Source organism: Parambassis ranga, chromosome 7 (assembly GCF_900634625.1).
Source record: "Parambassis ranga chromosome 7, fParRan2.1, whole genome shotgun sequence".
Taxonomy (NCBI): Eukaryota; Metazoa; Chordata; class Actinopteri; family Ambassidae; genus Parambassis; species Parambassis ranga.
In genome coordinates this window covers 13,739,670-13,753,161 of record NC_041028.1, presented here as the reverse complement: position 1 = coordinate 13,753,161, position 13,492 = coordinate 13,739,670, and the positions used below count along the sequence as shown (strand labels likewise).

The window sequence follows — 13,492 nt, the reverse complement described above, 5'->3', positions numbered from 1 at the left end:
TTTATGCTAGTAGCCCCTGTTCTTCTTCACGGGTTTTTAAAGGCGGTGGTAACCGGCCTTAAGGCGCACTGCTGCCCCCTACAGTGACATAACCCCGGGAGCTTAAAACAGAAATTAAGTTTCAAACGCTGAATTTTAACAAAATATCAGTAGTTTGCATGATACACACAACAACACAAAAAACCCAATATCTTTGGTTTTGGTATTTTTATTGTAAATGTGTTTTACATAGTAGAACAAAAGCAGAAAATATAACATTTTTAGCAACTCCTTTTATGTTAAGTGTGTACAAGACACATTTGTAAATCCTGTTTCATAATACATTTGTGATATTTGCCCACAAATGTATCATGAAACTCTTTAATAATGTGTAATGTGTCACATGACAGAAAATTAATTGCCATATCTTTACACTATTTATTTGAATTATCATGGTATGTACACTTTCTTTACATTTTTAAAAATCTTTTCACAATCACAAAAATCACTAAAAGAATATTTCGGTTCATACAGTATTTACATACATTCGTGGGATCACATGACACCCATTCAGAAAAAAAAGTGTTTCTTCTGATTGCATGGAAGGAATGCCTGACAGAGTTAAAACTCTTCCTCCATACAGCGTCAGGGGCTGTGTACCAAACACTCCATAAGGATTCATCAATCATCATCAGGTTTTCAGATTATCATAAACCTGAATTCCAATTCATTTTTTTCATCCATTTTAATACTGAACGTAGTCAACTGATTCTTAACTGTATGGCACAGGAATACGTCTCTGAGCGCAGCAGCTGTGCAGCATCTGCTGTCTCTCCCACGACACATTTGGCTTGTAATTCCATGACAGAATAAAGAAAATCATACAGGTAAATGTGATGATATGACTCCAAGCTGATCAGCCACTATTCCCTTACAGTACATTGTGTGGCAACAGATGTGATACATGAGACAGATGATGTTGCTTTTTATTATTATTACTAATATTTTGAGGGATATTCTGTAACAAATGAGAATGTTACCTAAAAATTCCCTTTGAATGTTATTTAATGTAGCTTAAGTATATAAATTTGATGTGTTTTCTGTTAGAGATGGATGGATGTTAACCTGTTTAAGTGCTAATCTATGGAAAAATACTGATGTTTACAACTTTTGGAAGAGGATATATTAAGTTTAATTCATGCTATCCCCTGCCTAGCACCAAACTGGAACAACCCGTGGGTCTGATACGACCAGAAGATTATCCTGGCTAACACCACCTAACTTTTTTTATCCTGCATTTGTGCCAGTTGTGCAGATAAAGTAGAGTAATCCATTTATTTTAGTGATCTGAGATCATTTTAATCTATCTTGTAGTATTTGAGAGCATATACATTACAATAAAATGCTTTAAAGATTAGCTTTTTACTTTCTGGATTATAATTGGATGTAGCCGTGCAAAAATCTGTTTTACATTAAAAAACAGACCATAAAAATCATAATTACTCCGATAAACAGGCTTTACAAGAGATAAATCAAAGACTGAGTTAGGCCACAATACAGCTACACGAATGCTTAAAATTCTCAGAATGGGCAGACGACCAAAAGATTTCCTGTGTGCCAGTGCAAATTACAAATATCACGATTTTTTTTTTTACTATAATGAGACTTTGAAGGCAACAAAGAGACGTATTCAAAGCTAAAGGAATGTTGAAGGCCCCAATAGTTCTCACTGTTTCCTATCACGATGTCCAGTTAATGCTTGTTGCAACAAACTATATTCAAGCCATCAAGTGTGAAGGTTTTGCTAATATTACTTTTAAACAGCATTTGGCTCCAAATGTAAAAGTAAAAAAAACAGATAGGGGGTTTTAAATAGTACCACAACCCCTCAGTGTTAAAACCAATATAAGGCTTTTGACTCAAACATCAGCGATAACACAGCTCAAAGTGTAAAAATACTCTGAATAACAAATCTTTCTTCAAATTAGATTCGCTAAAAGATTTGAGCATAAAGTTGTAATATACAAGAAGCTTATTCCACCTGTGAGGGTGCTGTGTCAAGTAACAGTTTTCTGCTTTAGTTCAGGTTTTACAGTCTTTTCCTCGTCACCCAATAAATTATCACAGTACCATGAATGTACGTCACACGCACATGTTTAAACATACACACACGCACACACGCAGAGCAAAAAGTCCTGCACAGACTCCTTTAAAGGGGTGTTCGGACTGTGGACCCCCCCTCCTCTGGGTTTTGTCGCACTCACACACACACACACACGCATCACAGTCCCGCTTGCCCTCCCCATCCGACTCCTCAGTTTAACGTCAGTCTGTCAGAGCGGGGTCAGAGGGGTCCGTTTGCAGAGCGTCCTGTCCTGCTGCTTCGTGGAAAGCGGTGGACTTTGAGGTGTTTCGACAGGTGATCGCTGCGGGCAAACTTCTTCTCGCACACGATGCACTGGTACGGTTTCACTCCGGAGTGGGAGCGCCGGTGACGGGACAGCTCATCCGATCGAGAGAACCTGTCAAAAGGAAAAGCAGGATTATAAATGATTAAAATCATCCGGCAAAAACAATCTTTTCTACACCTTTTCTCCCAGTTAATGCTCCTGAATTGAGTTTTATCCTTTAATCCTTGATGTGACAGTTTCTTTGTGCATCTCTGTGGCACTTCCTATATAAAAGTAAAGACTACAAGCATATCTTGAGCTGCCAAATAACATAAAAGCAATGTCAAGCTGTTTTATATGAGGGTAATGTGAGAGGTGTGATGCTATGTGTGTGTGTCTTGCCCTGCAACATCTCTCTGCAGCTAAAGAGCCATCCCATATTTAGCTCAACACATGAGCACTGTAAATCCCTGCCCAGTCTATTCCTGTGCTGCGGTCTCTATGGGGCTCCACAGCAAGCATGGGGGGTATCATGAAAGTAAAGGGTTAAGTACATGATAAAGTAGTGCCTATCTGTATATATATGAGTAAAGCTGCTAAGATCAGATTAATCTGTAACACAGATTGATTTTCTCGGCACATTTCCAGTAGCAGAAGCAACAGCAGCAGCAGGCAGAAGGCTTGAAGGTGATAATTCACAGAGATGTAAAGACGTCACTCACAGTTATTTCAAACCATTTCCACTCTAGACATCGATTACACAACCGGCCTATTCATCATTTTAATGGCCCAGTAATAAAAGGAAGATAACTGACAGAGATTATGATGCTAAGCTGTGGGATCTGAAACCAAGGTCCTTAAAAACAAACATCTATTGACACGTTTTTACCTTCGTCTAATATAATGTAACATCATAGTACAGATGCAAAGTGCTTTGAGCTAAATGCTAACTTGCAGGAACAATATTTACCAACTTATTTTTGCATGTAAGCATGCAATTAGCACAAACTCGGAGCGGCAGACACTGATGTTGACAGTTCATCCTGATACAGAAATAAACATCTGTGGTAAAGACACTTATGGCCTTTGAAATGTAAAATTTAAACTTTATTCTAGCAGTCATGAAAAAGGATTGATTATGCTGTAAATATGCACATTATACTATGATACTTGATGGATGATGATGGATGGATGTGCAAATACACATGTACACTTATAGCTATGAAAAAGTCATTTTGCGCCTTATAAAGATGACATGCTTCATGTAAGGGTCCCTGTTATGAGTTTTGTTTCTTGTCACCTGATAAGTATAAGGTACATCATCATCCTCTTCCTCCATTACCTCTATTTTGGTCTGCTCTGTTAGTCACTAAATGGGTACATTTTGTCCACCAGCTAACGCTGCTTGCTGCCAACTTGAGTTTTTTTCATACCCACTGATGTCATTAGTCAACACAGCAGCACTGCAGACTGCCTCTAAATCAGACTTCTGAGAGGAAAAAGTCACACAAATTAGTCTCTTATCTCTTAAATTACTCCAGAAAATGATTCGGAAAGGTTACAGTGATATCAAAGGATACTTGGTAGAAGATTGGATGTTCATGTAGAAGTTAGTAGGCAAATTTCTACCATCTTTGTAATGATATATGAGCTAAAAAAGGCAAGTTAAAGCGATTGTTTATGAACAAACAGTTGGTCATTCAGTTGTCTGATAAGGTAAGGGGACAATAGCTGTCAGGTAAAAATGAACTTGTGATGACCTGTCAGTGTTATTTTAGAGCCTCTGTAGATGTAAATGGGATTGGCAGTTATCTAAACCTACAACAAGAACATGCCCTCAAAATCAGAAAGCTCTCTTTTTATGTTCTGTACCTCAGGTGGCTGTACATTTAGTCCTATAGGCTCACGTTACACCCTAAAGCTGTGTTATATCAGTAGCAAGCCAGGGCATGATAGAAACCATGTACAGTTATTATACTGACTCAGCCTGGACCTGTGCCCAATAACACACTGTACCAGAGAGCGGCTTTCAGCAGAACCTATGCAAATAGATACCCTGATTGTTTCTTCAAATCCATGTTTTTTGGGGATAAGACTGATCTTGTGCCAGTCTCTCTCGTCACCTTACCATCTGTCTCTCTCTCTCTCTCTCTGGCCCTCTCCTAATCTTACTTTTGAAATGTTTATCTGCTTTATTTGGGATTCCAGGCAAGGTCAGCAAGTTCACAACTGTGAGGGTGGAGCTGTTTTCCCTTCTGTTGATCACTTTGAATGTGTTTTTCACTTAGAATTGTGGGTTTTTGCACCTTAGGTCCTCAGGGCTTGGCTTGGCGTGGCTGCATCAACACATAGTATACATATTAGAGTGGGCGTAGTGGGAAACACATACGCAGGCTTTGTTCTAGCCTGTCCCTAAACTCAGCTTTGCAACCAGCAGAGTGCATAAAAAAAAAACGGGCAACAAGGTGGGGCGTTCAGGTTGGTTACAAACCTGGAAGATTACAGTAACAGAGCTGCACATACTTTTATCTGCCATCTTTGTATGGTCGTCTCTTTTTTGTTCTGTTTATTATGTCACCTCAAAGGCCTGTCTGTCACTCTGTTTATGAGTAGCTCAAGTTCAAAGAAAAATCCCATTAATGCATGACTGCACTAACCAGTGACAGACGTTTGCCTCCTGCATGCACACCATTATACAAGCAGCCATTAAACCTCCACTGAATGTTTTTTTTTATTATTTCATCTATTTATCTTGCTCATCAGAAGCTACTACCTGGTTATCTCTACATATAGTAAAACAAGTAGTGCCCTCTCTTCCCTTTTCTTTAACTCTCCTACAGCTAAAGCTGAGTGAATCCGTGACAGCTCTGTCACCACCCAGCTTCGCTTTGTTGTAATGATGAATGCACCAGCTGACAAGGACAACAAGCCACAGCCCTGATGACAGATGCTGAGTACACATGCACCACAGGGTTTTTACTGCAAATGTTTGGTTTCAGCTTGGCCGCTTAACACAAACTTCACACAAGAGTGTTTATGCAGGTTTGAGCTGATGATACTGTATGTGTGTGTGTGTGTGTGTGTGTGTGTGTGCTACTTATGTGTGCCTTTAAGTGTTTACATATGAGCATCCAGATCTGTACTTGAGCATAACCATAAACTACAGAGAGACGGAGGGAGGGAGAGAGAGAGAGTCCAAAAAGCTTTAAAGAGGAAAACTGTCTGGCAAGGGAAGAAATATAACTTTGACTGAGTTATATATGGGAGTCCAGCCAATTAAATACCACTCCTCTCTACTTCAGAGGGCAAGCACATGGATCTATTCTAAGGTTACAGAGGGTCTAGGTGCTTGACTCCTTAGTTCACCTCCATTTCCTGGCCCAGATAGGGGGGGACGAGCAGTGAACAGGGCAACTTTATAATCCTCTAAATTACTGCTGTCATGTAAAGACAACGGAAACAAGCAAGCAAGAGCTGCTGCGCATACATTTATAATCCCATTTGTAGATGATCTACCAACATATCAGCAGTAATGCAGGTGAAAGAGCCTAAAAATAACCTCTGTAAACTGCTCATCTTTTCCTATGTTTCCATTGGTGAAGCAGAATTGGAGCCACAATCAGCAAGATTTTAATCTTAGATTATGTATCCATGTGTCAGTCAAAAAAAATAACACTGTTATTATAGTAACAGTGAATAAAGAGACAAACTACACCAGCTACGATCCATGATGCACACTTATTAAGAACTGTATGTCAAACTGTTTGCATTTTAAAACTGGCTGACAAGCCAACAATGATGCAAATCAAGGATATCAACTATAACTTAGCTCCATGCCTCAGATCTGGTTGCTGACCCATGTTCATATCATTTGTCATCTTTTCATTACTGCCATTAAAAAGTACAGCAAACAGACTATAATCTGGTTTCTTAATCACTCAATACACCAGTTTCTAAAGGTTACCTGGCAACCTGACAGTGATGAACACTCCTCTTAGCTTGATGGAATGACACAATTCTATTTGAAGGAACCTAATGAACGTGCTGTACAAGAAAATTAGGGTTTGTTTAATGCCTGCCTGGAAAAATGTAAATGGACGTAATGAAAGATAGACCGGAATAACTGGATATTACATAATAGGCTTTGCTTAATACCTGGACACATGCCCAGATATCATGCACACTGTATGATGAAACAATTTCACATCTCCAGGATTTCAAATGGCTGCAGGAGCAGCAGAGCTGCCATGCAGAGTGTTTGCAGTAATCACTGATAAACACCGGCCAAGGGGGTCCGACAACAGGTCAGAAGTTGGCATTTGTACTTTAGATTACAGAGTTCTTACTTAAGAGGTAATCATTAAATGGCAGAAAAAGAAACACATATATGTGACTTTGAAAAGCATCTCAAGTGAAAACCTTGAACTTGATTTTTTGAATAATTCACTGTGTCCGTACTGCATGCTTGTGCCTGAAGTGGTTCCAGACAGTGAGCAAACAAACGAAATAACTAACAGGGGCAAAGTCTGCATGCACACAACTTCAAAGGGCACTATATCTAATCTACAACTTTACCATGGCACAAAAACACAGATAGTGGGGACACTGGCAGCATGTAGAAAAAGAACAAGCTGTAATCATCTTTAAAAGTCTTGTTTCCATGAAGATTGACCCTTTTCTCCTTCCACTCCTATCCATAAACTATCTCCTGTGAGCCTCCTGAATCCCCTATGACTGGATTTAACACATATTTATGTCTCCATAAAACCTTCCTCTCTTGTAAAACTGTATCTTTAGATCTTTCAAATACATTTCTAACAGTAAAGGCACTCACAGGTATGCTGCTGCTGTTTCTATTAAAAGGATACAGGTCTTTTAACATGTTGGATGGATTAGTTCTTATCTGTAATGACCTGACATTAAAGAAGAACAGTACATAAAAAATGTGTAGTGTCATATTTCTACACAGACTTTGTTCTGTCCAGATAACGAACGATCTATTTCGATCTATTATCGACTCAATTTAATCTACCAGAGTGACGTTGTTTTGTTGTGCTCACCTCCATCCACAGCCGGGCCATGTGCAGGCGAACGGCTTCTCCCCCGTGTGCCTCCTCAGGTGGGCTTTAAGGTGGCTGCTCTTGGTGTACATCTTATTGCAACCAGGAAAAGAGCACTTGTGCATTTTAATGAGGTCTGCTACCGCGCTCTTCTGGTACCTCTGGCCTCCAGCAAGGACACCTGCAGCCAAATTTCCACCTACCCCTTCCCCAAGTCCTGTGGGCTTAGCTGCGATGGGCACTGGTGCGATCCGGACAAACTTGGATGAAGAGGGGTTTCCAGTTTTGTTGGAACCATTAAGGTTTGCTGGGGAAAGCAGCTGAGGCACCAAGGCAAAGGTCTGCCCCTGAATGTTAACCAGGAGCTGGGCGATTTTGATATCTGATGGGGCCTGGGTAGTTTGGGATTGGGTTTTTTGGGGTTGCTGGGCAACAGCATCTGATATGGCACTGGGATTTGGTTCTTGTTTGATGTGTATGGGCTGGATCTGGAGGATGACAGGCACGTTGGAGGCAGCACTGGTACTTTTTGATGAGGCTGGCGACGATGCACAGTCCTCCTGTTTGATGTCATCAACACAACTGTTAGCAGTCGCACAGCTAGCGTCCACCGGTGATGATGAGCTGTCCGTGTCTGATGCATGTGGTGCATGTTTGGTCTCTGTGTGGGAGGACAGCGGAGAATGAGCCACAGGCACAGTCTGATCTGAATTCTGTGACACTGAAGCAAGTCCAGTTAATGTCCTTGAAAATTCCACCTCAGCATCCTCTGATGTTGGCGTCATTGCCTCATCGCTCCCCTCTTCTTCTTTCTCCATTGCCACCACCATGTTCTCCTCCAGGAACTCCTCAATCTCCTCCAGAGTGGGCTGAAAGAGGAGTGCTGCTGGATCCTGCAGCTCATCAAGGAAGACAGGGAACTCGTAACAGTCCTCTTTGGCCTGCTGCTGGAGGAGACTCAGTCGTTGCTCCCTCTTGGACTCCCAAGCCAGACCCATGGGTAAAAAGGGAGCAGTGGGAGATGAGGAGGTTGAAGGGGTTGGGGAAGAGAGGCAAAGAGAGGATGAAAGAGGAGAAGAAAGTGAGCTGCTGCCACCATTTGAGCTTAATGATGTGGTAGGAGAGGCCTGGGACAGCAGGAGGTCCAGCAGACTGTCTTGACTTTCTCCTCCTGAGGAGCTTCCACTACTTCTGCTGCTCCTGCTTTCATAGCCCATGACGTGCAGTGACACCGGCGAGGAAGACTCAGGACTGGAGCAGAGGGATGAACGAGGGCTGGAGGACTCACTGCGGTCATCCTCTGAAAGGCTGGGTGAGGAGGAGAGCATCCCCCCTTGGTAGGGGTTGTGGTAGCATGCGTCAGTTACCATGATACCCGGTGACATGCCATCACTGGTGTGGTGACAGAAGCAGCTGTAGTCGGACCCCGGGGAGCCGGTATAATACTGGAAGGTCTCCTCACCAAGCGGCAAGTGATCCACCATTCCTGTGCGGATGAATGGCAGCTGTCTCTGATCTGAGGATCAAACTGTTCTGACAGTAAAGATTACTTCTTTCTTCTTCCTGCAAAAAAGACAAATAGTGGTCTTTGTCAGTGACATTTAAACCAAAGTGACCCCATCATGACACCACAGTAACAGTCTATGGTCAGACTGACTTTAATATTTCAGGTTAATATTTAACAACCTGGTGTCCCAAGTGCCTCTGGTAATAAGTAAACCAGCAGCACAGTGACTAAAAATGATTCTTTTTCTATGCACTGCTTGTCGGAGAAGTCTGTGGCTGATGGCACTTCAAAGTCAACCACGTGTGAAGGAAGTGGAATTTGAGGACTGTGCATGTGCATGTGCGTGTGTGAGTGTGTGTGTAGACACTGCAGCTGCTTGTTCAGACTCCAAGCTGACTATGTGGAATCAGGGGTTCCCATTTCTCACCACTTCTAACGTAAAAGCCACATGGTCATTTAAGAACATCTTTCTACTTATTACCTTAATAGTAAATGAAATAAATGCACTACAATAGATTGATATGATAAAAAACAGTCTGAAAAGTGGGACAGTTTTAGAGGCACTCAGTTTAGGATCAGCAATATTACACAGGGATAAAGGATTTAGTGTCTATTTTTATCCATCAAACAATGCACCACATCTACATTTACATGGATTAAAAACACTAGACATTATCAAATGGCCTTACATGCACTGAGTGGCTTATGATGATTAAATATGACTCTAAAATCCCCTTAAAAGGCTGCATGTATATTGCATGAAAAAAAATAACAAAAAGGCTGTGCGCCCTCTTCTGTAACGCCTTGAAAAAGCAGGCCTTTCTAAAGTGAAGTGCGAGGACCTCCAGGAGTCCTAAAAGGTTCCAGGTGGCCCCTGTAAAATGACTCGTTACTTTATTGGCTTTGAGTCAAGCTGATTCGCTCGCAGGACGTTAGAGGAGATTGTTCATTGTTTCTGCAGCTATGGTGTTGTTATGTAATTTCTAATGCAATGCCAGAATTGGATTGAAATATGCATGCATTTGAGATAACATCATATGCAGCTGCTGCATGTAGGTGACACCACATGGGGAAAAAAAAAGTTTAGGAACACCTCTGCTTGGCCAAGTGTTAAGTCATTTGCCCGACAGTAACCCTGCAGCCGTGAAACATCAAAAAGGCTTTGACAGCATGAAGCGCTCTAACCACGATTAGTTATGGAGGTTTACTCGGAATTCATGGCACGGCTGCGATTATTAACTCGACACTGCTGCAAGCATGAGGGGATATATTGTAAAGGCAGCAGCAGCACACTGTCCCCGCTTTGCTTACGCAGAGATATCAAATGTCTTTCACTCAGCAGAGTCACGCGTCCCGCTGTAGCTCCCCAATAAGATATGATACAAACAGGCATCTTAAAGTGAATCACACTTTTATGCGCTCACCTGCGTTTATGAGGAATCCAAAATCCCGCTTCTTTACGCTCAGCGCTCTTCTCCTGGAAGTAGGTATCAGTGCGTAATAGTGCGTAATGGCATAGAACGCCACCGCACGGGCTTTGCATACACACGCGCACGCTCTCTCTCTCTCTCTCTCTCTCTCTCTCTCCCTCCCTTACTTACTCACTCACTCACTGTTTTCGCTCTCTCACTCTGCAGGGTAGTTCGCTTAGCAGTCACATGATCGCAGTTGAGTATGTTATACCAGTCACATTAGGGAGGTGGGCTTCTGATGAAGGCTCGCCTGCTCGGCGCACCGCAATTGGCTCTGTGTGAAGGGAGGCCCGCTTCAGGGGGTTGGCGTTAGTGAAAAGAACAGTGTGTGAGTGTGTATATGTGTGTGTGTGTGTGTGTGTGTGTGTGAGTGAAGAGAAGAAGGGAAACTGTCTGTTAGTTATAACAACATGTAGCTGCACAGGCTTAACATAGGTCATGTGTGTTTCACACCATGCTGATAGCTTCACATGTGTGCATCCAATGTGTGTGTTATAGGTGTCCATATCCCTGATGTTTCTGTCCTCAGTGGGGTGGTAGTAGCTTCACATGGAGACATTGTATATTTGAGACATGAATTGGTACATTATGGGACTTTAACATGAGTAGCACTGCAGCTTCCTGCTTGTCACACACATGACCATGACTGAATAAGTGGTCAAGTGACTGAGTGAATGAGGGAGCCATTGAGTAGGTAAGAGAGCGTGTTTACATGCTGCCTAATAACATCAGTAATAGAAGTTTTGCTTTCACTCCAGCTGAGCAGGCCTCATATAAACACCTCTGCGGGGCTGAAGTAACTTTACTGACTCCAACCTAATTTAATTTGGCTGTGTAAGGTAGATTACCTTTCAGTGTGTTTGGATAAATGATCCACTTTCAGCTTGCTTGTAAACATCAGGAGTGTTTCAGTGTGTACTGGTACACAGTTCGGAGTCTGCGGCTATTATGGAGCACAGAAGGATACACAACGTCACACTTAGGAGGTCTGCTGTGTACATACTGCTACTCATGGTGCAGGTATACTAAATTATAACTGGTCCTTCTACTCATATGATTACATCCATTATCTTATTATAGTATTATAATACTATCAATGCTAATATTCCTTCCATGCTTACTGCTGTTAGTAACAGTGTTCTGCAACATTCTGTATTTCTATTAGTAATGTAGTATTTCTACAGCTCTGTGATTTGTAGTGTTACTGCTATTTCTGGTAGTACTGCTGGTACTATGACATCACAGACTTTAATTGCTTCGTCGTATGTTTATTGTACTTTTGTTGCAATCATGTGTCATTCACAAACCATAACAGGTGCACCATACTGCTTTAAAGATAACTTTTAGATAACACACTACAAGTTCTTATGGTACTGCAATAAGTGTACTACTACACTGCTGTTTATTGCCATATGGCTTCTGGCAATGCAGCATTATAGTAACCGATGTTACTAATAATTAAGGGCACAGTTCTTCTCTAGATAATACCATTTAAAATAGCTGATTCCATTTAGTTGCTTCAGCTTAGTGGGACACTACACACTACAGCATCATGGTTAATACTATTACTATTGCATTTTTTCCTGCTCTGACCAAAATGTCCTCTCTGAAACCACTGCTACGCAAACGGTAAATGTATTTTGAACATTTTTTTTTTCCCTGCTCCTGCCGTCACCACAAATGAAATGGACCATGGCTCATTTACTAAAGTCTCAGCCTCTCTCAGACAGAGGCCCTGTAAGGTACAAAATGTTTAAAGAGAAGCAGGACCAGCGAGCCAGTCAACACTTCTCTGTTTTCCTGCACAGATTGCATCTTTGCTCATATCAGTAACTGGCTTGTTTAGTACACTAAGAAGTCCTGGTATCTTGATAGGCTCCACTGAAGGTATCTCAACTTCATGTTCTGAGATAAATCAGAGGTCTAATTTGAATGTTATATTTGAGGAAATGCAGACCTCAGAGTGATTACTCACAAACACAGTCCCATGAAGCCTACAGAGGTTCTTTTCTTTGCTCCGCAAACTAATTGGTTTCGGCTGCTCTATTCAAACTCGCAAACACCTACAGTACACATATACATATTATGTAAGCTCCAGATGGACTTAATGAATCAAATTGATTTATTTCCTCTGGTAATGCTTCCAACGTGCCAAAACTGAAATGGAGAAAATGTGTGCTCCTTCCATCTGAGACAATAATCTTTACAAAGCTGGCATTCTCACTGAGGAAGCACTACACAGGGATATGGGGAAATGCTTCATATAATTATTCACAGCATGTAAGTGTTTTGGTCTTTGAAAGAGGCATGCTACATACACTATAATATGCACATGCAGTTCAACATCTGCATCTTTTTGTGGTACTTATGTGCCAATTAACTAAAAATTCAGCAAATATATTGATGGATGGATAACACCTACCAATACACCTAATGAAGTGTTCCACCTCCACCCTATAAGATGGAGATGAGTGGTGATGATAACAACTTTGTTAAAGTTAACCGAGAGGATTCATATGGTCTACAGTAACCTGGAGAGGACTATGCTAAAAAACAAATGTGTACCAAACATCCATTGTTTCCAATGCACAATAAAGAAGATTAGTTGTGTTGTGTTGTTGTCATTGCTACTCTTGCTTCATTCTAACTGTTATCTTGGATTGAATGTTCAACCAGCTTTAGCCTCAGAGGATGACCAGCAGACCCTTGCCATTATAACCCTGGTATGTAAACAGGAAGCAGCAGCAGTTCACTGGGTGATCGGAGCAGAAACATGTAAAAACACCACTTCTGTGTTCGTCAGGTAAGGAAACATCTCATCTGTGTGTGCGCCTGACCCTGTGCTTATACTTGCTGTTCGTACACACACAAGACCTAACTGTGATGACAACAGGTCTTCATATAGTGAATATGTAAACAGATATATGTCCCCATTTCACACACACACACATATATTTTCAGGCACTCTTCTGAGAACTTCCCAGAACAAACAACAAGTATTTGTTTAAAATACTGAGATTATGCATGAGTTTTTAATATAACTATAAGCAACTTCAACTCTTCCGCCTCCCAGTCCAATCACTA

At 41.5% G+C, this 13,492-nt stretch overlaps 1 protein-coding gene across 1 annotated transcript; it reads right to left on the bottom strand.

Moving 5' to 3' along the window:
• Nucleotides 1–403: 403 nt before the first annotated feature.
• On the bottom strand, nucleotides 404–10,574 carry klf15 (Kruppel like factor 15). Its single transcript, XM_028410315.1, has 3 exons — nucleotides 10,361–10,574; nucleotides 7,430–8,992; nucleotides 404–2,501 (listed from the first exon to the last, which is right to left on the bottom strand). Exons 2-3 carry the CDS (start codon nucleotides 8,911–8,913, stop codon nucleotides 2,324–2,326), a joined length of 1,662 nt encoding a protein of 553 aa, XP_028266116.1. The 5' UTR covers nucleotides 8,914–8,992; nucleotides 10,361–10,574; the 3' UTR covers nucleotides 404–2,323.
• Between the last annotated feature and the right edge of the window lie 2,918 nt (nucleotides 10,575–13,492).